Genomic DNA, 22,458 nt, shown 5'->3' with positions numbered 1-22,458 from the left:
CCCTCACTCACATAGATGCAGACAGACAGACAAATGCATGGTGTTAATATTCATATCTATTTCTATCAGCATAAAGTAATCATAACTATGACAACCCCTTAACTCTTACCCAGCCCTAACTTTTACCATAAGTAACTGACAAATACAAAACTTTTGGCTATATTAGTTTTCTGATTGCATTTACATATTTGTATAAAATTGAGGTTAAAAAAAAAAATTAACCACATTGTGGAGAAATCTGGGGCTTGATTTATGAAGCAGGATTTCTTGTTTAGCCAGATAACTTGTCAAATTTAAGGTGCCCCAGTTTAAAAGGCCCTTATCTTGGTTCACTTACATTTAGCCCAGACTATGTTAAATCTGGCAAGTTATCCAGCTAAGCAAGAAATCCAGCTTTGTGATACAGACCCCTGGTTCCCGCAATGTAATAATTACAAAAGCACACAGACATTTATAATAAAACCCACTTTGATTTAGAAACAGACTAACAGACTATTGATGAGAGAGCATCAATAAATTACCTACAGGGCTCCAGCCTGGCCACCAACCTCTGCAGTTTATCCAGCTCGGCTGCTGTTGGCATAGCAGCATTAGTTCTATGCAGTGCCAGTGTAGCTCTCAGTGGTTGTTCATTTCTCAGAATTTGCTGTCTATGTGCAAATGATCAAATAGCAGTTGTTTGGCTGCTGCTATCATGTTCCGAGCACTATCAGTGGTGAGAGTGCTGACTTTATGTTCCACTATTTTGCTACTTGCATAAACTGCTTGCTGTATACTTCAACAAAATGCCGCTCCTCTGTCTTCATAACAGTTAAGGCATTCAATCAAAATTACCACTGCTTGTTAATATTATGCGGCATTACCCCAAGGTAACTGATTGCTCAGTGAAGTCCAGTGAACGCAACCATCCTAATCCCAACCCCTCCAGTACTTTTGCTCTTCGATCATCATACAGGTTCTGCATCTTCAGTACGATGGTTACTCTGGAGGGCAGTTCATCATTGACAATTACTGTCAATGTGAATCGATTATAGAGCATGAGAGCATTCATAATACATAATAAACATAGCTATAATGTGTTGTGCCTGTTTATAAATGTTTATAGCTGTCTTTGTAATACTTTCTGAATGTATTACAAGGCATTATGAAGGTATCTATAATGTATTTATGACTGCTTTAAGTAAAGTGTTATCAAGTGTTCTTTACACACACACAAATCAAATTTGTCTTAATTATAGTGATATCTTGGTTGAAACTTGCAAACTAAACTAGAGAAAATAAACTGTCTGTGGATGGTGGAGGTGGTGATGCACAGAAAGTGTTCTAGGAGGAAAAGAGTGTAAAGAGTAAAGAGGGTGTTAGCTGGGTAGCAGGCATTTTTACTGACAGTGGGAGATGTAGAGATGTAGATGATCTGTGCCAATTGTCTTAAAAGCTGTCTAGACAATCATTCGCAGTACATTGAAACCCTGAGCAATTTGGTTACCCAATCACACCGTGATGTATCCAGTCAGGATGCTTTCAGTGGTGCAGAGGTAGAAATTCACCAATTTTTGATTTCTACTCCAAAGCTATGTAGCCTTTTCAGGAAGATCAACTTCTGTTAAGCCTTCTTTAGAATTATAGTAGAGAGAATTATTCTTGAGAATTCATGACATATGGAAACCTAACTAAAGGACTTGAACAGTGTTTTACAGAATTCTGTAATTTAGTCACTCCAGGGTTCCTCTGTGATAAATGGTTGGGTGAGCCTAGAAGTGAATGGAGGCTTGAGATCTTGTGCTGACCCCTCTGTGTTGCTTGGTGCCACAGGTCAACAACAATGGCCTAGTGTCATTCCTGAGAGAGGTGTCCCAGTTTACACCTGTTGTCTTCCCGATCTCTGGAGATCGAAGAGTGGTTGCCCCCTTCTGGGCAGATGTGGACAACAGACGTGCAGGGCAGGTCTTCTACAGAGAGACCAAGGACCCAGCAATTCTTCAGAGGGCCACCAATGATGTTAGCCAGTATTTTCCAGAGTTCCCCAATTTCACTACCTCCTGGGTCTTCATTGCTACCTGGCATCAAGTTACTTTCTTTGGAGGCAGTTCTTTAACACCGGTATAATTTTTACTTATCTTGTTCCTGATATTCTATTGATGCTCAAAGTCTTTGATGTTTCTGCACATCTACATTAGCATATGAATGTTATATGTTATGTCTACAGGTCTGTAGTGCTTCTTACTGCTATATTCACATTTTCAGTTCTTTCTGTACTTAAAGAAGGCTCAACATTTTCAATGCTTTATTGTACTACCAACAAACTCTCCACTGTGTTTTAATCTGGTGTCATAATGGTGCAAACTCTGACATCACTTTGGATTAAACTTCCTGCAGGTAAACACATTCCAAGTCATTCTCATCACTGATGAAGAACTGTCCTTCACCATCTTTCATTATCATAATATTACATGGACTACTGGAATGCATGCTAGCAGTGGAGGAGATCTTGTAGGCCTTGGTGGAATTGCAGCACAGGTAAGGCTTCTTCATTCCTCACAGATTTCACTATAGCCCTAATCAAATATAACCATGTACCCCCAACAAATAAAAATCGTGGTTTCAACTGCTGTACTCTGGATGGCCTTGGATGGCCCTAGATGGCCATTGTGTGTACTTTGAATGGCCCTGGATGGTGGTTTACACTGTCTTGCCAAAATACATTTAAATCACAAATTTGCCATAATTTGATTTGATTTATTAGAATCATTTTAAATTAGAATAACAGCCAAATGAAAAACTAACCAAAAAGACTCCAACAACCAAAATTGACATCTTGTATCTGCTGCAGTAGCTCTCCTTTAAGGCCTATGCCAGCGGGCTGGATTTCTTGTTCAGGCAATATGATGGGAGCACACTGCTGTCTTCCCAGGCAGGCTTCAATGCAGGTGATGGTCAGCGCTACTTTAATATACCAGGCTCTCGTACCAGTGATGTGGTGGATGTGGAGAGCACCACTAATGTGGGCTACCCTGGGCGCTGGGTCTTCCGCATTGATGATGCACTGGTGCGTGTGGGTGGCTGCAACCATTCAGGTAGGATCCTTTCCAAAGTCTGGTGTGCTGTGGGGCCCAGAGAGGAGCCTTTGAGTGGCTTATTATTACAAAAATTCAATAGATTCTTTATTCATACAGTGAAAAAACTTCAGCAAGCAATGGGCATTTTGATGGCTATATTTCTACAAGTTCTTTTTGGTTCTTGGGGAAAATTACTTCCCTGTTCCATTGTTTTGATTTATCGTTATGTTTAATTGAGTCTATGTAGCTGAATTAAGTCTATATAGCTGAAGAAGTTAACAGGACCTGCAACATATGACTTCATCTGTGGTGTTTCCATGGAGAGATGTAACTGTCCTTCCCCCAGCATTTGTGTGCCAGAACCTGAGGCCCTGCATGAATGGAGGACGTTGCATCAATGACTGCATCACAGGAAACCCATCATTCAGCTGCTCTTGCCTGGCTGGCTTCACGGGGAGGACATGCCATATAGGTCAGCAGCTCCCTTGTAAATGTTTTCTGCTTTCATCCAGCAATGCAGCGTTTCTTGTTTCCATACCACCTGGACTGAATTTGACATACCATGGCACTACTTGATTTTATGGCTCCTTTAGTATAGCTGATCAGCTCAACCATACTGCATAATGAAGCCTTTTCCACAAGACCTGCCAATCCATGGATCGCTTGATTCCAGGATATCTTAACACCACATTTTCCTACCATGCTTCTCATACCCATACTTTTTTCGATTTTGAGGGTCAGCATCCATTTGTTGCCTGTTTTTTTTCTTGTATTTTTCTCCTCAGATGTGGATGAATGTGCCTCACACCCCTGTCAAAATGGTGGCTTGTGCAAAGACCAGACAAATAGTTACACCTGCATGTGTGGCCCAGGCTACAAGGGCCAGTTGTGTGAAATAGGTAATAATATCCTGCAATTCTTTATCCTTTGGGTAATCATGACAATAATTTTATCAATTATACACTGCCAGAAAAGTGGTACATCTCTGGTACAGTTTTGTTCCCCAAGGTACAAATAATATTTACATACCACCAATGGTACAAACAAGTTAGTTTCATTTCTGCACATCAAAAAGTACACTTACCTACAGCTAGGGTACACCAGACAGACCCTTGTGGATACAGGCCCAGTGGCAAGGAATTGTACCCTCAAAGGTACAGATTTCCTCACAGCATAGCAGTAAGTAGTGTTATGATTAAAACAGTGACTTAACAGGTGGATGTTAAATGTCAAGTGGAAATGCATTGGACCTGGATTATGATTATAAAATACAAGCAGCTTTGTTATTTGCTTTGGATAAAATCCTTAGTAGGTAAACAATAATGATGTAAGAGTGTAGGCTTTTCTCCTCAAACCGCCTTATTAAACCTGCTCTCAGGACTAAACTGGCCGTCCTAATAATGTCCACACAAAGGCAGATCAGCTGAAAAATGGACAGATTTTTTTTAGATGCTAAAAGTAAGTGGAGTTATTTAAAAAGTAAGCCAGTGAAAATTCCTAACAGGTACAGATGCTAAACTGTGTATATGTGTACTTGTTCATATTACAGACATTGATGAGTGCCAGGAAAGACCTTGTCAGAACAAAGCGCAGTGTGTCCAAGGAGTGGGCAATTTCACCTGTCTGTGTGCTGCAGGCTTCATTGGGCCCCTTTGTGAGACAGGTGGGCAGCTGCTGTCAAAGCAAAATATATAAATATATTAATGTATTTATTTTTCAAGTAAATGGACCTCAATAAGCCATCTCAATAACTGGATTATTTTGTGTTATTTCCACTGATTCAGATATTAACGAATGTGAATCCGAGCCATGTTTGAATGGGGGAGAATGTGTCGAATGGTTGAACAACTATACTTGTACCTGCCCTGCTTCCTTCACTGGAATACATTGTGAAACAGGTGGGACAAGTCCCAGTTTTCCCAGTCCAGGGTTCCCATCCATGCTCCCCCCAACTCCTGTCCCCACTCTCAGCTAACATTTGACTATAATTTTCCACCTTTGCTTTTGTTTCAATTGCTTTTGTTAAAAATGTTTCCATAGCTTATGTATGACTTACAGGATGCTATACAGAAATGTAAAGTAATATAAAATTTTTACAACAGGGAAAATGAAAAAATGAAATCTGAATAAACTTGTACAGGGAAAATTGGATGATTATGGCTACAAACCACATGTTGGAGTAAGCCAGCAAGCTTGCCGGAACATTCCGGAAGCATCTTGTGTTTTTAGAGTCTTTTTTAGAGTCATGATGTGGTCAGCGGTTGCTCCACAGAAGCGGATGTCTGAGCTGAAAATCAGGACCTCTCAGCAAGTTCTCTTCTCATCTATGTCAATATAAGATTTCTGAATTTTAATCAACTTGCTAAACGGTGGACTAAAGTTAAATTGTTATATGAATATGTAATTATGTTACACATTTTGCTTTGGCATCTTGTCATCCTGTTTTACCAATGTTGCCTGGGATAAGCTTCACCCCCTTAATGAATAAGCAGTTGGTTGAATCAATGGATTTTGCTTTGATCTGTATTTTTATTTAACTTCAACTAGAAAATACAGATTTGTCTGTACAGATTTGATTGTTTTCATTGTCAAATATTTCTTGATTTTATTTTACAGAAATTGAGATTCAGGGGAATTTCTCATTGGCTGTAACTGAAAGACTAACAGGCACGTATTTTACAGTTAAAGAAAGAATTATATTCAATGTTATAATTCATAAAAAGATCATGTGAAAAGTATTAATATGGTCATATCTAACATTATGCAAAGGAAATTACTCCTATTAGTGTTTTTTACATATAGTGCCCCTAGGAAAATGTGTTTAAATTTAGGTCTCGTTTCCGAATTGCATCAAGTCTCTTAAGCTCCTCTGTAAGCCAAAAGATACAATCTGGAGAACAGCAGCTATGCTCACACTCTAACTGTAATTCTTGAATTTGACAGCATCCTGTGAGGGGGAACGATGTAAGAATCAGTCCTGTGTATATATCAGCCCTGGAATATACAACTGCACTTGCTTACCAGGTTACTATGGCCATAAATGTGAAGGTGAATTGATCTATTGACCTACTCTTTTAGAATTTATAGGTACCACATAGTATAGTGTACAGTAGAAGTATTCACCAGAAGAATGTGAAGGATGGCTTCTGAAGTGGTTTCTGGGAGGGAGGGAGGGCAGTACTTTGATAATAATTGAATTATTATTAATTAATAGTGGAAACTAGCAATAACAGTTGCCTGATGTTTTAAAGTTATTTTATAGTGTTTTATAAGTTTGCCTGCAAAAAGAGATGCCTGTATAGACTGGAATGGTGTTTTTTATGAGAGAAATGTTTGGAATTCAGTTTTTTAAGATGAGGAAAACCTACAGTACAGTTTTAATTAGATATGTTTAAAAAAAAAAAAACAAAAAAAAAAAAACTTGACTTTAGAGTCTCACCTTGGATACAATATTGTTGTCTAAAAATTACTGCTGTTGAAACATTTTCCAGGATGAAGTGAACTGTTCTTGCCTTTTTCTTGAATTATTTTACACCATAATATAGTGTTGCACTGGCTGTATTAATTATTTTTGTATTAGAAAAAATGTCTCAGCTCTGGCTGGGCAACTTGAGGGATTGGTTTCACCTGTTGAAGCCATTCACTGCGTGCTTTTTTTTTAATACTGCGTGAGCCATTGCAAATTCATGCAACACCTCACCCTTAAGCTGAAATAGCTATCAGCAGTTATATAGGCTCTCTTAAATCTCTGGAATTCCTTCCTGCCTCGCTCATTTGGATCACGCAATGGAAAAAGGCCCCGAGTACCCCAAGGCAGAAGAATGAGGCAGCAGTGCAGCAACAGGACATGGGGAACACCTGATCACTGAAGACACTGATCTCCAAGCAATTAGCAACGATTAATTGCCATTAGTCTCATATTTTCTTATCAAGAAACTCATTACAAGATTTCAGGAATGCATCATCCTCATTGTGACGTCTGAACATTACAAAGAAAAGATTTAGTTACCACTTCCTTTGATGCCCTGAAGTTATGGGGTGGTGGAGGAAGTTGATGGAGGAAAATAAAATTATATTTACTGCTTGTGTGGAAGAAACACACATCCAAACACCTTGGCCCTGTAAAATATTTGGGAAAGAGATGCAGCTGTCAATGTGGATTTTTTTACAGTCTTTCCACACAAAGGATTTTGAGACTTTCATAATATTTTTCTGTTTATTGCACCAGTATCGCTGACACTAATGCAGTAAATTTGTTACATTTTAAAAATGTTTTGCAGTCTCTCCATGTGCACATATTAAATTATATTGCTATGCACCTGATTTTTTAGTATCAGAGCATTAATTATCACTGTGACCACAGTGTGTTCTTTCACACCCATGTGCTGAAAGTGAAACATTTGTGTCTTTGCAGAGGAGTGCCTATGTCAAAACGGGGGTGTATGTGTGGATGTGAATGGTAGCTGTGACTGCCCATCCAGGTACACTGGAGTATACTGCCAGTTTGGTAGGTACTTACTGAAACCTTCTATAATTATTATTAGGACCATTTCCTTGCATGCAGGGGTTTTTTGAACAGCAATTTTACAAAATATCCAAATACCAGGGAAATGGTACAAATTGTCATAATCCATCCATCCATCCATTTCGGGTCACGTCGGGTCATGGGGGCAGCAGACTAATCAGGGAAACCCAGACTTCCCTCTCCCCAGCCACTTCGTCCAGCTCATCTGGGGTAATTCCGAGGTGTTCCCAGGACAGCCGAGAGACACAGTCTCTCCAGCATGTCCTGGGTCTTCCCCAGGGCCTCCTGCCAGTGGAACATGCCCGAAACACCTCACCAGGGAAGCATCCAGGAGGCATCCTGACCAGATGCCCGAGCCACCTCATCTGGCTCCTCTCGATGCGGAGGAGCAGCAGCTCTACTCTGAATCTCTCCTGAATAACCGAGCTCCTCACCCTATCTCTAAGGGAGAACCCAGCCACCCTGCAGAGGAAACCCATTTCAGCCGCTTGTGTTCACAACCTTGTTCTTTCGGTCACTACCCACAGTTCACAACTATAGGTGAGGGTAGGAAAGTAGATCGACTGGTAAATCGAGAGCGTTGCCTTTTGGCTCAGCTTCTTCTTAACCATGACAGACCGAGGCAGTGCCTGCATCACTGCTGACGCCTCACTGATCTGCCTGTCGATCTCCCGTTCCATCCTTCCCTCACTCAGAGGCACTGCCCCCGATGTCCACGCGATGCTGCAGATGCGTGTCAACCAGGACAGCCCTGCAACATCCAGAGCCTTGAGGAACTCAGGGAGGATCTCATCCACCTCCGGGGCCCAGACACTGAGGAGCTTTTTAACCACCTCAGCGACCTCCACCCCAGAGATAGGGGAGTCCACCCCCAAGTCCCCAGACTCTGCTTCCTCATTGGAAGGTGGGTCGGTGGGATTGAGGAGGTCTTCAAAGTATTCCTTCTACTGACCCACAACATCCTGAGCTGAGGTCAGCAGCGCCCCATCCCCACCATAAACAGTGTTGATGCTGCACTGCTTTCCCACCCTGAGCCGCCAGATGGTGGACCAGAATCTCCTCAAAGCTGTCCGGAAGTCGTTCTCCATGGCCTCACCAAACTCCTCCCACACCCAAGTTTTTTCCTCAGCGACCACCGAAGCCGTGTTCCACTTGGCCCGCTGGTACTCATCAGCTGCCTCTGGAGTCCCACAGACCAAAAAGGCTAGATAGGACTCCTTCTTCACCTTGATGGCATCCCTCACCGCTGGTGTCCACCAGCCAGTACACGGATTGCTGCCACGACAGGCACTGGACAGCATATGGCCACAGCTTCGGTCAGCCGCCTCAACAATGGAGGCGTGGAACATGGCCCATTCGGACTCAATGTCCCCTGCCTCAGCTGGGACATGGGCGAAGTTCTGCCGGAGGTAGAAGTTGAAGCTCCTTCTGACAGGGGATTCTGGCAGATGTTCTCAGCAGACCCTCACTATATGCTTGGGCCTGCCAGGCCTGACTGGCTTCTTCCCCCACCAGCGGAGCCAACCCACCACCAGGTGGTGATCGGTTGACAGCTCTGCCCCTCTCCTCACCCGAGTGTCAAATACATATGACCGCAAGTCCTATGACACGACCACAGAGTCAATCATTGAACTGCGGCTTAGGGTGTCCTGGTGCCAAGTGCACATATGGACATCATTATGTTTGAACATGGTGTTCATTATGGGCAGTCCATGACGAGCACAGAAATCCAATAGCAAAACACTGCTCGGGTTCAGATCAGAGGGGGCGTTCCTCCCAATCAGGCCCCTCCAGGTGTCACTGTCATTGCCCATGTGAGCATTGAAGTCCCCCAGCAGAACAAGAGTGTCCCCAGGAGGGGATCAACACCCCTTCCAAGGACTCCAAACAGGGTGGGTATTCTGAATTGCAATTTGCTGCTCAAGCGCAAACAACAGTCAGGACCCGTCCGCCCAACTGTACACGCGCCCAGCCAGGGAGCAATAAGTATGCTCACCCCTGCTCGGCGACTCTCCCTGCGAGCAACTCCAGAGTGGAAGGAGACTGGTTCCAGAGCCCAAGCCATGTGTCGAGGTGAGCCCGACTATATCTAGTCGGAATCTCACAACCTCACTTACCAGCTCAGGCTCCTTCCCCACCAAAGAGGTGACATTCCATGTCCCTAGAGCCAGCTTCTGCAGCCGAGGATCGTACCGCTAAGGTCCCCGCCTTCGGCCACTGCCGAACCTGACCACTTTGGCCCCTCCTACAGGTGGTGAGCCCATTGGAGGGGAGACCCATGTGCCTTCTTTGGGCTGTGCCCAATCAGGTCCCATGGGTGCAGGCCTGGCCACCAGGCGCTTGCCATCGAGCCCGACCCCCAGGCCTGGCTCCCGGGGAGGGCCCCAGTGACCCGCGTCCGGGCAAGGGAAAATGTGAATTCATGGTTTTACTCATCATAAGGTGTCTAATGAGCCGCACTTCGTCTGGTTCCTCACCCAGGAGGGAGCCCTCCAACATGATGGTGTCGGCTCCAGGAGAGGAAATTATCATAATTAAACTGAATAATAATTTGTCTAGATAATACTACTTCCTCTAGTGACATTTATTTGTTGACATAAAGAGAGATCTTGTTTGTGAATCTTGTTTGTCACTTTAAATCTTGTGGACTTTGCTTATGGATTGTTTCCATCTGTCACCCAAGAGGTCACTCAGACCCCATGCAGCAGCAGCAGGCCATGTCCAGATGGGGGGCCTTGCCTGGAGTATCAGGGCACTTACCTGTGCACCTGCCAGACTGGAATCACTGACATAGATCACAGGCACTTCTACCCCTTTGGTAAGCAGCTAAATAACCTTCACATTGTGCTCTAGGTATTTTGAGCCCAAGAAAAAAAAAATAAACAATCTGTCCATATTGGTCATAGAGTTCTGACAATAAAAATGTGCTTAATATGTTTTGAGAAATGATCTATGCAGAAAGGCCAAAGATGAGTGTCTGGATGCTGTCAAATGAGTGTGTGTGTGTGGGTGATTCCAGTGCAGACCCAAGCAGTCTGTGACTCCACCCCCTGTCTGAATGGAGGCTTCTGCTATGAGCGGGATGGGGGCTACACATGTGAATGCCAACATGGATACAGGGGGAGGCATTGTGAGAAAGGTAATACCATTCATATACTAACATGTATGACAGTACAAACACCACCCACCAAGGATACTGTCTTTTATTTTTTTTTAACAAGGATCCTATAATGAATAAGTCTGGCCTCTTCCAGGGGCATGGCTATGGAATATTTGCTTACCCAATCCCCCCCTTCAGATTTGTTCTGGCACTGGCACTGACATAATTTAATAACTCAATATATGGCCTACGTATACAAAATTATATTAAAATTAAGTATTGAGAAATTTTAACAATTAAAAAGGGCTGAAACAAGCTTAAAGTCCCTGGTGCAGTATTGTATTGGAATAATTAACCATGTTTCATGTCTCCCTTCAGCCAGATTGAGTGTCTGTGCCTCCAGCCCCTGTCGCAATGGCGGCTCCTGTATGGAGGAGGCAGGACGATACTACTGTCTGTGTCCCTACAGGTTCACAGGGAAGCATTGTGAAGTTGGTGAGTTTAGCCCTAAGTGAGCATGAATGCCTGCATATGCTAGATAGCCATACACCTTTATTTTAGAGACAGCACTGAATGTAAAAGCATACAAAGCGAAAATAAGCAGAAGCCACCAATATGCCAATACATCCTTCTGGTTGAGAGTACACTGTGTGTTTCTGGGTTTTTGTTGGACTTTTGCTTACTTTTCTTGAATTTTTTTATCTTGCCTTACAACATAATCAGAATCGGAATCTTTTTCTTCGCCAAGTACAGAGAAATACAAGGAATTTCTTTTTTTCTTTTGGTGTGGGTGGTATCATCACATAAACAATACATATACAATACACATAATACAAATAAACTTCTAAAAGTAAAGGTACAAGGATTTTTTTTTTACAGGAGATGTGCAATGCTGGGTCCCTATTTAGAAGGCCAGTGGCCTGGGGGAAGAAGCTGTTTAGGTGACGATTTGTACTTGTGCTCAGGGCTCTTATTCTTTGCTTTCGCTGGAATGGAAGATGCTTGAAAAGGGAGTGGCCAGGATGCAGAGGGTCAGACATAATTTTTTTGGCTCTGTTCTTCATCCGAGATGAGTACAGTGTTTCTACAGGGGGGAGCTACAACGCCTATATACACCTGCTTTTTAACTGCACAAGCCCTCTCCCTTTGCTTCTGCTCTGTGACTGCAGCTATGCTTGTTTTGTTGCTGTTGCCAGTTTTACATTAGCATTTGTCTGGTGTGACAATCATGCAACATATTTCACCATTGAATATAGTTCCTGTTACCAACTGTCTGTGCTTTTTTTATGTGGAGGCTGGGGAGGAGCCAGCAATGCACTGCTTAAAGTTTGTTTGTTAATTCTAGAATAACGAAGGGTTTTGGGAAACACTTACAGGTCTCACGCGTTCTTTACCTATATCATTCGTTATCTTGTTCGTTATTCATTTAGATCGATCACTTTCGGGAAGTTCACCCCAGAACTTCCGTTCAGCCATCAAGCTAGATAAATTCACTTCCTTCCATTCATCTATCCATCCACCCATCCATCCATTGTCCATTGATTATCCAGGTCGTGGGGAAGTGGTCTGAACACCAATACGCAGACTTCCCTCTCCCTAGCCCAGCTGGAGGAATACCCAGGTGCTCTGAGGCCAGCCGAGGGATGTAATCATTCTGCCATATGTGGGATCTGCCACGGGGTCTACTCCCAGTTGGACACACCCAAAGAAGCCTCCAAGAGGGATCCTATACAGATGCCCAAAACACCTCAACTGGCTCCTTTCGATGTATAGGAGCAGCCCATCCCATATCTCTAAGGCTGAGCCCAGACGCCCTGTAAAGGAAGCTTATTTCCACTTCTTGTATCCACAGTCTCATTCTTTTGGTCACTATTGAGAGCTTGTGACCATAGGTGAGGGTTGGAATGTAAATGGACTGGTAAATCAATAATTTACCTATACATTTCTAGCTCAATTTTCTCCTCACTTTTGAACAAGACTGCAAGATACTTGAACTCCTCACTTGAAACTGTTAGAGTTCAGCCCTTCTCCAAAAGTTTAATTCCAGAGTCCTTGCTATGCATTGAGATGAGCCCAATCATATCAAAATGGTATATCTCTACTTGTTCCAGCTCAGGGTCCGTTCCCACCTGAGAGGTCACATTCCAAATCATTAAAGCCAGTTTCAGTATAAGATAAGAAGATAAGATAAGATAAGATAATCCTTTATTAGTCCCACAAGTGGGAAATTTGCATTGTCACGGCAGAAAGTGGACAGTACAAGAATATAGCAGCAAAAATTAAAAACAGCAGGATAAAAACTATATCCAGGGATTGTTTCAAGATGGCCTCTGCCTTTCACTTCCACCTGATCAACAGTACACCAGACCCTTATAGCTCCTCCTGCAGGTAATGTGCCAACAGGTGATAAACTCCCTTCTTTGCTAATATTACTTGATGGTTTGTGACAAGACATTGATATACATTAAGTGAAATAGAGAGTTCTATTTAAAAATATTGTAAGTTGATTTATAAATACTGTTCATGTTGATTGTAGTGACCATTTTTGTTCAGGTTTTGTTAACTTTGTAAAAGGAACATGTCAATGCAGTCATACAATTGACTCTTTTCAGAAATATGAGGATAAGAGATTGTCAGGTACTGACAAATTAAATACCGTGTCCCATTTTGAACAAATATGGGATGCCAATTTTTCTGTATTGCCTTACACCATCCCCTCTCCCCAGTCAGGTGGCCTTCCTTACTTCTGTACTTATTATTGAAGTGCCAACCCTAGTTAGGATTGGTAGTTTGACAAAGGCGTGCAGCTCCAGTTAGCCAAACATGACAAAAACGTGAGGAAAAAAACGTGGGAGTTTGAAAAGACTGATTGCATTAAAGTCTTGGGTCGATGACATGTAGCGGACACCATGAAAGTAACTGACAACAAAGGAAACTATAGGTAGTTAACAGATGTGCTTTCCAGCTACAGTGATGTTACGGATTTTCTTTATATGTTTCTGTTGCTTGTAAAGCAAAACAGTAAAGCTGTGTCGCTGACTCATATTTTAATCAAGTCACTGCATGACTTTTACTTGTATCTCTACAATTGCTGTATTTCAGAAAAGGGGTACCTATCAAACTGTAAAAAAAATTATCAGCATCAATTTCTAAGCATCAGAGCTCACCAAGTTAATAGGTATATGTTATGGCGGGCCATGCATGGTGAATGGAAGATCCAAAGTGTGGCTTACAAACACAAAGGCAACTTTATTTCAAACTGAACTCAGAAAGAGAGGAAACAAAAGGGACCACAAAGGGTCTAAACCAGGGGGGTGAAACTCCAGTCCTCAAAAACTGGAGCCATGTGCAGCTCAGTTCTTTCCCTGTTCCACCACAAACGATTCAGCTCAAGAGCTGTGTGATAATTAGCACAAGGAGTTGCAAGGAGATGAATCAAGTGTGTTAAATGAGGGGAAGCCCAAAAATGTGCAGGGCTCCGGCCCTCCAGGACTAGAGTTGGACACCCCTGGTCTAAACCCAGGCAGGTAGGCAAAATGAGAACCTAATCAAGGCTAGACTAAATATGAGCGAACCACTAACACCAAAAACATTTAGAGGACCACCTTCAAGGAAATCCAATGATCACCTGAAGCACAGTGGAATGGCAGGCATACTGTATAAATACCCCGATAATGAGGGCTTCAACAAGGGACAGGTGCAGGCTAATACTAATCAACCAAGCACAAAGAGCTATGAGTGACAGGCAACAGGTGAGACGACGGACACAAACAGGACAACACGGGGACCGATTCTGACAGTATATAATTTAAGGCTTGGGAAACAGGGCGATATTTTGATTGAAATTAGCAACCAATGGAAAAGCCTTTAGGACAACAGTGCTATGAAAATTTTCATATGCAGCATTAAAATAATGTAATAGTAATGAATAATACTGCATATGATCAAGATTATACTGGGGGGGGGGGGGGGGGTGGTCAGTGTGGAGTTTGATTCTGCCAGTCATACATATTCATGATGTCACTGTCGGATGAAGCCCGCATATATCCACTTTTTGATGATTGTGATTTTTTTTACTATGGATGGTCTGCTCTGTCTACTGATAGTGTTTGACATTTACTTAACCAATGAAAGTGTGATATATTAAATTACCTGTATAACTAGTATTCATGTTTTTACTAGTTAATTAATTTCATGATGGTCACTTGTATTGATTACATCACAACTGTTCATTGATGTCTCTGTAAAGATAGATTTCTGTTTCTGGTGCTAATGGTGTCTCATCACGTTTGTTTAGGTTTACTCTGAAATAATGTATTTCTGGAGATGAGTGCTTTTCACTTGACTTCATTGATTTGTTTTCTGTGTCTCAGGAAAACCGGACCCTTGCTCATCCAGCCCCTGTCTAAATGGGGGCACCTGTTTTCACTACATTGGAAAGTATAAGTGTGAATGTCCTAATGGCTATGGTGGAAGGCACTGTGAAGTAAGCAGAGGTGCAGCCCAAACACTGACAAGTAGGTAATCTCTGTCTCTGAGTTCTATTACTATGAATATCCCAATTTCCTCAAAATTCTAAGCTGATTCTTGTGTTCAAAAATCCAGTACATTTATATATTATTGTTATGTAATATCATATAAATTTATAAATGTTAGCTATTTAATGCATTTGGTGGCACAAAATAATACCAAACACACATACACACACACACACAATCCATTTAATCACAATAATAGGCTGTGATTAATCATAATTAATCATAAGTTTAAAATGGTAGTAGGCTATTTGCTTGCATTTTTGGAAGATGAAACAAATACATGTGTGGTCTTGGAACAAAGAAATGCATGAGAAACTGGTAGGAGGAATCACATTTTTTTTAATATAACATCTCGGTTTTGAGAGTCGATAGTTAAAATGTTATTTTCTGCAAATACAATTCATATTATTTTAAGCTATTTTACAAAATGTATTCTGAGAAACATAATAAGTACAATTAAATGATTGCTTTGTAGTGTTATACTTGCAAAAAAGTCCCATAAATGTAGTGAAAAATGCTAAAAGAACAACCTGTAGTTACCATCAGTTTGCATATTTTTTTATTTTTAGTTAAAGAATTAAAAAATTTAAAAGTTAAAAAATTAAAGTTTTTACATTAGTGATCAAAAGTATAAAGCAAGTGACATTTTGTAATTTACAAAGTAACTGCTTATCCGAATTCACAGTTATCCTTGAATTGGAGATGTATTTTTGTCATATTTCCTCAATGAAAAATCTCTCACATCACAAAATAAAAGGTCGAAGCTCCTCGGTCAGTGTAAACAGAACCCAGACATGTGGTTTTGTTTATAAGAGTTTTCATGTGTTTTTTTGACCCAATAATGATTATCATATGTTTCATACGAATAGGGCTATTCGCAAATGGGTGGGCAATCAATGCTGATTCATGACTTTTTTTTTAGACAGTTGGCAAGTTTTATCCCGCAGGCAGGATCGCGGACTCCAGAGGATTCATTTGCATTAAAAACAAAATAGCACATTAAGGTCTTGTGATAATGGTAGTGCGGACGCTGATCTTTTCTTTTGGACACTCCCGTAAAATAATTTTAATGTATTAGTATGGACAAAGCTTAAATGTGTGATGTAAAGCATAATGAAAACAGGTACTTTCACTCAGTTAAGATTACTTAACTAAGATTCCTGTGGTAGGAATGCAACAGAAAAGGTTGTTGTTCCTGAAAAAGGTTCTTGATGTGGTAAAGTGTCTATTATGTGCACTGCAAAAGCTTGTCTGTCTGTAAATTTGCAGAAAAGGATTCTATTTTTAAGTTGCAGTGCATACACTTCTACAGAGCAGTTTAAAAAGTAATAGTGAAAATTCCATGTTCTCCACAAATGAGAATGGCATATGTGAATGTCTGTTCTGCTTCGTCCTACATGGGGTTCCACACAACTGTAGAATGTAAGCCAGGGTGCACTGAAGTTGTGGCAGCTCTACCCCATATTTAATATGCTGTGTTTTTTAAAGTAAATAAAGGTGCACATAGAAAATCATATTCCTGCTGGAACTTCCTGGAGTGTTCTAGCTAAATTTTTATTACAGCACCCATACATTTGTTCCAGGGCTGGACTGTGGGCCACCTGCTCACGTGAAGAATGCAGATGTACAGTTCACCTCCAGCACGCCTGGCTCCATAGCACTCTACACCTGCCACCGAGGATACATGCCCCAACCGCAGGCTACACAGAGTATATGTGGGAGCCAGGGAGCCTGGAGCCAGCCCCCTGTCTGCGAGGGTAAGGCTAAAATGCTCACTGATTTGCTGTCCTCCTGGGAGCTCTTCAGATAGAAGCCAAAGCACTGGGCGAGCAGTAAACCACTGCGGAGTCACTGGGAGTAAAGCATTACAAGTGCAGAGATTTATGCTAAAGAGACTCAATAGGAAACAAAACAATGCAGTGAAACATCACAGTACACCGCAAAGTGTAAACAAAATGGCTTTTCAATATGTATTTTTGAGACCGTCGCATGAAAAGTGGTGTGACTTACAGGTCATTTTCTGTTTGTCGTATTTCCCAGAGATCAATGAGTGTCTGTCCCAGCCCTGTCTCAATGGGGGCACCTGCCAAGACCGGATGGCATCCTACCTCTGTCATTGTGCCAATGGCTTCAATGGGCTACGCTGCCAGACAGGTATGAAAGGTTCCAGAGCTATGCAGCTGCATTTCTTATCTGTATCACTGAGTTCACATTGTTTGCTGTGCCTGGGTGTGTATATATCTGACATTGTTGTATAGTTTATGTGTTTGCATATACCTTTAGATGAAAATGAATGCCTGTCGAAACCCTGCAAACATGGCGGCATCTGTGTGGATCAGCCTGGCTCATACTACTGCCACTGCCCACAGGGCTTTGCTGGCCGGGACTGTGACACAGGTATGCTGACACCAGCACTACCTACAATCATGTGAAAAAATTTGTACAATCCAGTAAATATTTAGTTCTTTATTAAAAAATATCAACATATCAGTATTAAATTTTCTTTCAAATTATATCTGTAGATAAAGTTGATGTAATTGCATCATCTATGCAAAAACAATAAACTAATTCAGTTATTTACGAAAAGAAATTAACTAAGATGTTAAATTCAGGGTTCTTACACCTTTTCCAACTTCAAATTCCAGCACTTTTCAAGCACTTTCAAGGTGCATTTTTATGCTTTTCCAGCACCTAACAACCGCGGTAAATTACGTTTATATATGCTGTATGTACTTTTTCACATTTAAATCCATTGTGCTATTAAAAAAAACACAATATGACATTTCAAATTAAATTGTTGAATACTTTCGCGTGAATTACACGATCAATAACAAATTGGCAAGGAAGTGCCCTTTAGACTGTTATCGTGCATTCCATTTGCCCTAGGAACTCGGATTCCGAGTCGGATTCCGAGTTTCGAAGCCGGAAGTGATGACATGCGCGCTCCCATTTCTCGGAGATCCGAGAAATATCTCGATCGGATAACGCAGAGGATCCCGAGTTCAGAATCGAAGATGGCTGCGCCCTTTATCAACAGAAGGGAAAGTTGTAGCTTTATCCTGTTTAAGCACTACTTCTCATTTGTGGCTCATTAAATCGGTCGCACACACTATATCGTCCAATTTATCTGTGGACGTGTTGCTACGGAGTTTTATACGTGAAGCACCGCGCGTAATGTGTTATCAAGTGATATTGGTAACAATGGCTACCAGTTAACCGTTCTAGAATTGGATTTCATGATTAGTCGGATTATTTGTCGGATTTAAGGTAGTTCGGGCTAATTGTAAGTGAACGAAGATAAAGGCCATTTAGGCCATTTAAACTGAGGTACCTTAAATCCGACAAGTTGTCCGGCTAAGCAAAAAATCTTGCTTTTTCCATATGGATCCATGGTATTGCTACTATATCCGACTCGGTTTTCCCGAGTTTTTAGCGGATGTGACGTAATATCGGAATCCGAAAATCGGATCCCGAGGCAAATGGAATGCACGATTACACCACTACAGCCACAAGCGCGGACTCGAGCGGAGTTATTTTCGTTACGTGCAAAATGCATTTTTAGCTAAAAGGAAAACTACTCCGTAAGATAACGAATTATTATGAAAGCAATGCAATTTCAAATTCAAGCAGGTTCAAGCACATTGTCCAAAATCCAAGCACTTTTCTAACCTTGAAAACACTATATTAAAAATCAAGCATTTTCCAGGATTTCCAGCACCCGTACGAACCCTGTAAATTCCACTGAGGAAAAACTTAGGACAGCCTCACATTCATCACTATTTAAAAATCCTAAAATTAGTTTCAGGTGCACCATATCAGGTGAAAATGATTTGAACATCGTTACAGAGCTTTTTGGTGGAGCCTGTCTTATTTAAACCACAGACATTTAGTTTGCTCTGCTCTTGATTGTTGAAATGAGTGGTATCACCTTGGTGAGATCCAAAGAGCTCTTTGTGATCTTCAGAAAGAAGCTTGTAGATGCATATGAGTCTGGGAAGGATATAATAAGATCTCAAGAGAGTTTAGAATCAGCCATTCCACTGTCCAGAAAATTATTTACAAGTGGAGAACACTTAAAACAACTTCCAACATGGCCAGGGCAGGCTGTCCTAACAAGTTCAGCCCAAGAGCAGACTGCAAGATGCTGAAAGAAGTCTCCAAAAATCCTAAAATGCCATCATAGGTCAAACAGGAAGCTCTTGCCACAGTTGATGTCAATGTGCAAACATCTACTATCAGAAAGAGACTGCAAAAGTTTAATTTACATCGGAGCTGTGCAAAGAAGCAGCCCTTGCTGTCAAAAAACATCTGGGCAACACTGAAGTTTGCCAGAGACCACCTAGACAAAGACTCGGACTTTTGGAACAACGTGCTGTGGACAGATGAATCTGAAATTGAATTATTTGGGTGCAGTAACAGAGGACATGTTTGGGGTAAACCAAAGACAGCTTTTGAGCAAAATAACCTCATACCAACTGTGAAGCATAGGGGTGGAAATGTCATGGTTTTGGGCTGCTTTTATGCAGCAGAACCTGGCCAGCTTACCATCACAGAATCCAATATGAATTCTTCATCATATCAGAGGGTGCTTGAGGACAATGTGAAAACATCTGTCCAGAAGTTGAAGCTGAAGTGGGGGTGGACCATGCAAATGACAATGACCAAAAGCATTCCAGTAAATCTACCAAGGAATGGCTTACAAGAAAGAAATGTGGAGTTCTGGAATGGTCAAGACAAAGCCTGGATCTGAATCCTATTGAGATGCTGTGGGGTAATTTGAAGCGGAAGTGCATACAAGATACCCTTCAAACATCACACAGCTTAAGGAATTCTATATTGGAGAGTATGGAAAATTTTCTGCCAGTCGATGACAGAGATTGAAAGATGATTAAAGAAAATGTCTCATTGAGGTTATTTCAGCCGAAGGGGAAAAATACTAACTATTAGGGCACAGGGTGTCCAAAATTTTTTCCTCAGTAGGAATTTGCATCTTTAGTTAATTTCCTTTGTTAAATACGTGAATTTGTTTCTTGTTTTTGCATAGGTGATGCAATTACATCACATTTATCTACAGATATAATTTGAAAGAGAGTTAATATTGATATTCTACAGAAGAGGATTAGGGCCACCATGAAAATATTATTTGAATTCTGACTTTAATGTCAGAATTCTGACTTTGACTGAATTCTGAGTTTTCTAAACTCACAATTGTGACATTAAAGTCAGAATTCTGAGAAAAAAGTCAGAATTCAAATAATATTTTCATGGTGGCCCTAATCCTCTTCCGTAATATTCTGACATTCCTTAAAGAATTAAATATTCAATGGGGCATTCAAATTTTTTCTCGTGACTGTATACTTTCCACTTTTTATTTTATGTTTCTTTTGAAAATATGGCATGTTGAACTTCAGCTTAAATACAGAAAAATCTATGAGCATGTCTTTGATATATTCAGCTGAAGGTGAGACTCCTTCCACCACTTGACAAAGTCATCAATTACTGGACTATGGCCAGTCTCATTTTTCTGAAGCAAACTTACAATGACTCATCAGCATACTTAATTATGGTCTTATTTTCCCACCAACTCTGACACTTATTTGTGTATATGATAATAGAGGTGAAAGCACACATGCTTATGGAGTGCCAGTTGAGGAGCAAACCTGGTCAGACAGGCTTCCAATAACCCTCACTCTTTGTGTCCTGTTGATTAAAAAATAATGAATCCAGCCCTTGAGATTTTTATTCAGGTCATACTGTTCTAGTAGCCTGGTAATTAAAATGAGGTGGAATTGTGTTAAAAGCAGAGGAAAAGTCAACAAATAAGAGTCTGGCATGGGACCTATGTTTCTTCAGAATGTTTAAAAAGTAAGTTAAGCAAAATGACTGTGGTGTCTCCTACACCCCAGTGAGGCCTGTAAGCAAGCTGCATTTGGTCAAGTACATGCTCAATTTTCCTTAGGATTTCAGATCTTACTAATTTTTCATCACAATTGATGTGAGAGCCACCGGTCTAAAGGGTTTTAGTGGTTAAGGGTTTGGGGATAATTGTAACAGGGACTACCACGGAATCCTTCCAGACCTTGGGTATGTGTTGCTCTGTAGAGACTTATTTATTCAATAGTATCTTTATCTGTTTTTTTTTTTTGACAGAACCTGCATTATGCTGTACTTCAACAGTATACTGTATATTGTAAACAATTTAAGCCATTTAGGGTATCACTCCCAAGACACAGTCTGTATTTGTAGTGTCTGAAATTGTAATGCGTAATGCTTGCAAAAAAAAAAAGCACTATAACCTATAGTTACATATACTTTCTCATGTTCTTTCTGTGTTTATATGTATTTATTCCACTTTTAAAGAACTATCAGAATGTGAATCAAACCCTTGTCTGAATGGAGGGATGTGCCGAGGCTACAGGGGAAGTCGACTATGTCTGTGCAAGGAGGGTTTCACTGGAAAATTTTGCCAGACTTGTGAGTTGAAATAACCTAACTATTACTCTAGTGTAACATGATCTACATGTGTTCCAGAAGCTTTTGCTCCAGTGAAATCTCCACCAAATAAATCAACCTTTGTCGCCTCCTAGTGGAGAATCCCTGTGTACTGCAGCCCTGTGGAAACCGAGGCTTCTGCTACACTGATCAGAAGGGGAACTACACTTGCACCTGCAGGGTGGGTCACACTGGCAAAGACTGTGAAAAAGGTTAGCAGCAATGTCAATTCACTAGAATGACAATTATATTTATGTAATTTATGTAATGAGGGATGCTGGGATAACTGAACAAAACCTGAATGTACTTTCTCTCTCTGTTTAAAAACAAAAGAGGGCCTCTGCACTAAACAAATTTCATAGGGGTTCCACACTTTTATTTTAGATTAGAAACTTATCTTACATGTTTCCCCCTTTTAGAAATTTCAGATTTTACAATTATATATAGCCCAATTAACTAGTTGAGTTCACAGTCACATACCGCTTATTGTGCAAATGTGTTATACTATAGACATATTTATATTAAGTACTTGGTGTAAACAGAATATCTGTAATATGTTTCTTTCATTAACACATTTGTATTAATTATAGTGATTAATTCAGTTACTTAGATATTGTCGTATATTACTCAGCCATCGTGTTAATATAACTATAAGTTTTAGTAAGCTTGTGCAAAAAAGTTTTACCTGGTTGCACCTGGTCAGGTGGCAGAGTTTTATAACAGTACTGTAATATTGCATCAGGGCTT

General features: G+C 41.0%; 1 protein-coding gene across 9 annotated transcripts in view; it reads left to right on the top strand.

The window, feature by feature from the left end:
* The window catches only part of sned1 (sushi, nidogen and EGF-like domains 1), a 165,583-nt gene that overhangs the window by 100,403 nt on the left and 42,722 nt on the right, over positions 1-22,458 (top strand). For 7 of the 9 annotated variants that reach the window (XR_011982740.1, XM_072699869.1, XM_072699870.1 and 4 more), the window contains 19 exons: positions 1,813-2,100; positions 2,377-2,517; positions 2,912-3,074; positions 3,403-3,528; positions 3,842-3,955; positions 4,606-4,719; positions 4,841-4,954; positions 5,673-5,723; positions 6,000-6,104; positions 7,471-7,563; positions 10,265-10,399; positions 10,601-10,720; positions 11,060-11,176; positions 15,055-15,198; positions 16,803-16,976; positions 17,260-17,373; positions 17,503-17,616; positions 21,580-21,693; positions 21,807-21,923. Coding sequence is in view for 8 of the 9 variants with exons in the window: in XM_072699869.1 (XP_072555970.1) it covers positions 1,813-2,100; positions 2,377-2,517; positions 2,912-3,074; positions 3,403-3,528; positions 3,842-3,955; positions 4,606-4,719; positions 4,841-4,954; positions 5,673-5,723; positions 6,000-6,104; positions 7,471-7,563; positions 10,265-10,399; positions 10,601-10,720; positions 11,060-11,176; positions 15,055-15,198; positions 16,803-16,976; positions 17,260-17,373; positions 17,503-17,616; positions 21,580-21,693; positions 21,807-21,923 (2,458 nt within the window). In the remaining variant the exon portion in view is untranslated. The remainder of the gene's footprint in view (positions 1-1,812; positions 2,101-2,376; positions 2,518-2,911; positions 3,075-3,402; positions 3,529-3,841; positions 3,956-4,605; positions 4,720-4,840; positions 4,955-5,672; positions 5,724-5,999; positions 6,105-7,470; positions 7,564-10,264; positions 10,400-10,600; positions 10,721-11,059; positions 11,177-15,054; positions 15,199-16,802; positions 16,977-17,259; positions 17,374-17,502; positions 17,617-21,579; positions 21,694-21,806; positions 21,924-22,458) is intronic. The other 2 variants (XM_072699871.1, XM_072699872.1) reach the window with 2 other exon arrangements.

This window comes from Paramormyrops kingsleyae, chromosome 15 (assembly GCF_048594095.1).
Source record: "Paramormyrops kingsleyae isolate MSU_618 chromosome 15, PKINGS_0.4, whole genome shotgun sequence".
Lineage (NCBI taxonomy): Eukaryota > Metazoa > Chordata > Actinopteri > Osteoglossiformes > Mormyridae > Paramormyrops > Paramormyrops kingsleyae.
Note: the sequence above shows the minus strand (reverse complement) of the source record. Positions and strands in the feature narration are given on the sequence as shown.